Source organism: Propithecus coquereli, unplaced genomic scaffold (genome assembly GCF_000956105.1).
Source record: "Propithecus coquereli isolate 6110/MARCELLA unplaced genomic scaffold, Pcoq_1.0 Scaffold10, whole genome shotgun sequence".
In the NCBI taxonomy this organism is placed as follows: domain Eukaryota; kingdom Metazoa; phylum Chordata; class Mammalia; order Primates; family Indriidae; genus Propithecus; species Propithecus coquereli.
Genome location: NW_012133858.1, coordinates 17,191,673 through 17,193,196, shown reverse-complemented (window position 1 = coordinate 17,193,196; position 1,524 = coordinate 17,191,673). Strand labels below are relative to the sequence as shown.

At 34.3% G+C, this 1,524-nt stretch overlaps 1 protein-coding gene across 3 annotated transcripts in view; it reads left to right on the top strand.

The window, feature by feature from the left end:
- KNG1 (kininogen 1) overlaps positions 1-1,524 on the top strand; it is a 31,684-nt gene that overhangs the window by 21,850 nt on the left and 8,310 nt on the right. For all 3 annotated transcript variants that reach the window (XM_012641114.1, XM_012641106.1, XM_012641098.1), the window contains exons 8-9: positions 978-1,085; positions 1,208-1,294. In XM_012641114.1, coding sequence (XP_012496568.1) covers positions 978-1,085; positions 1,208-1,294 — 195 coding nt within the window. The remainder of the gene's footprint in view (positions 1-977; positions 1,086-1,207; positions 1,295-1,524) is intronic.

Here is a 1,524-nt window from a genome sequence, read left to right as displayed (position 1 = left end):
GACCTTTCTCTTTGGATTTTAGTCAATCTAGCCAGTGGGGTGTCAATTTTGTTTATCTTTTCAAAAAACCAGCTTTTGGTTTTGTTGATCTTGCACATAGTTCTCTTGTTCTCAATTTCGTTTAATTGTGCTTTGATCTTAGTTATTTCTTTTCTTCTATTTGGATTGGGATTGGTTAGCTCTTCCTTTTCCAAGTCCTTGATTCTACCTTCCATGCTTTTAAAAACAGAAAGAGATAGGGAAGGCTGTTGTAATTTGCTTTCACAAAAATGGGATTACATTATCACCCTGGAACTTCCTTTTTTCAATAATGGCTGTCCCTCTAGGTCGGTAGATACAGATTTCATGCATTCTTGATCATTTTACAAATACACACACACACATTCTTAAACCCGTAATTAAATACTAAATAATTGGGCCAAAAAATGCTTAACGAAAGACAGTATTGTGTAGTGATTAAAACTGTTGCTAGAGATTAAAATCATTTCTTAATATTAAAGAAAGTAAGAGAAGCAATAGAAAATCCAAATAATTTTTCTAACTGCATAATTTAATCCACATGATTTCTATAGTGGTACTAACTTAGTATTTCACTGATTCAAGATTTGGCAGGACAACAAGGAAGAAAAGTTTTAAGTTTTTCTTCCTATTCCTCTTAGATTCTATTACAACTTGAGCCTTTGAATTACTAATGAATTTTGCAGCTTTTGAACAATAAAACTCAGAAAAAAATAAAAATCATAGCCCAGTTTTCTTTCCCATTTAGAAAAGGAAATGTGACCAACCGACAGCCAAATATTTTAAATATGCATACAAAATTTTGTTGTCAAATATTTGTACTTTTTTCATGTGTAACTCTCCGGGTTGATCAGTATATAATTAAAATTTCAAGATTCTCTCTTAAAAGTCCTCAAAGAGGTGTGATTTATTATATAAATATTTTTTAAACACTTACTTTGTGGTAATTAATTTTTCAGGTGGTGGCTGGATTGAAATATTCTATTGAGTTCACAGCCAGGGAAACTACATGTTCCAAGGAAAGTAATGAAATGTTGACTGAAAGCTGTGAGATCAAAACACCTGGCGTAAGTAGTAATGCACCTGTCTACTTTTTCACAGGAAACCTATTTGATGTTTAAAGAATCACTTGTTTAAGTATCTCATGAATAACACTGGTCTCTCGTTTTGCTTCTGTTTTCATGGATAGCAAAGTCTGGACTGCACTGCTGAAGTTTATGTGGTAGCTTGGGAGAAAAAAGTTTACCCTACTGTCAACTGTCGACCACGAGGAATGGTATGGTTCTAACTACAGTCAGTTTGGGGTCGTTCTGCTCATTCTGAAAGCCATATTTTGGGGGTTGAAAATGAGCCATTACTGAAATGAATTGGGGAACTATCTTTTAAAAATGGGGGGAAATGTCACATTTCTGTTCTGATCTCTTTTTTTTTTTATTATTTCAGCGTATTATGGGGGTACAGATGTTTAGGTTACGTATGTTGCCCTTGCCCCCCCTGCCCCCCTGC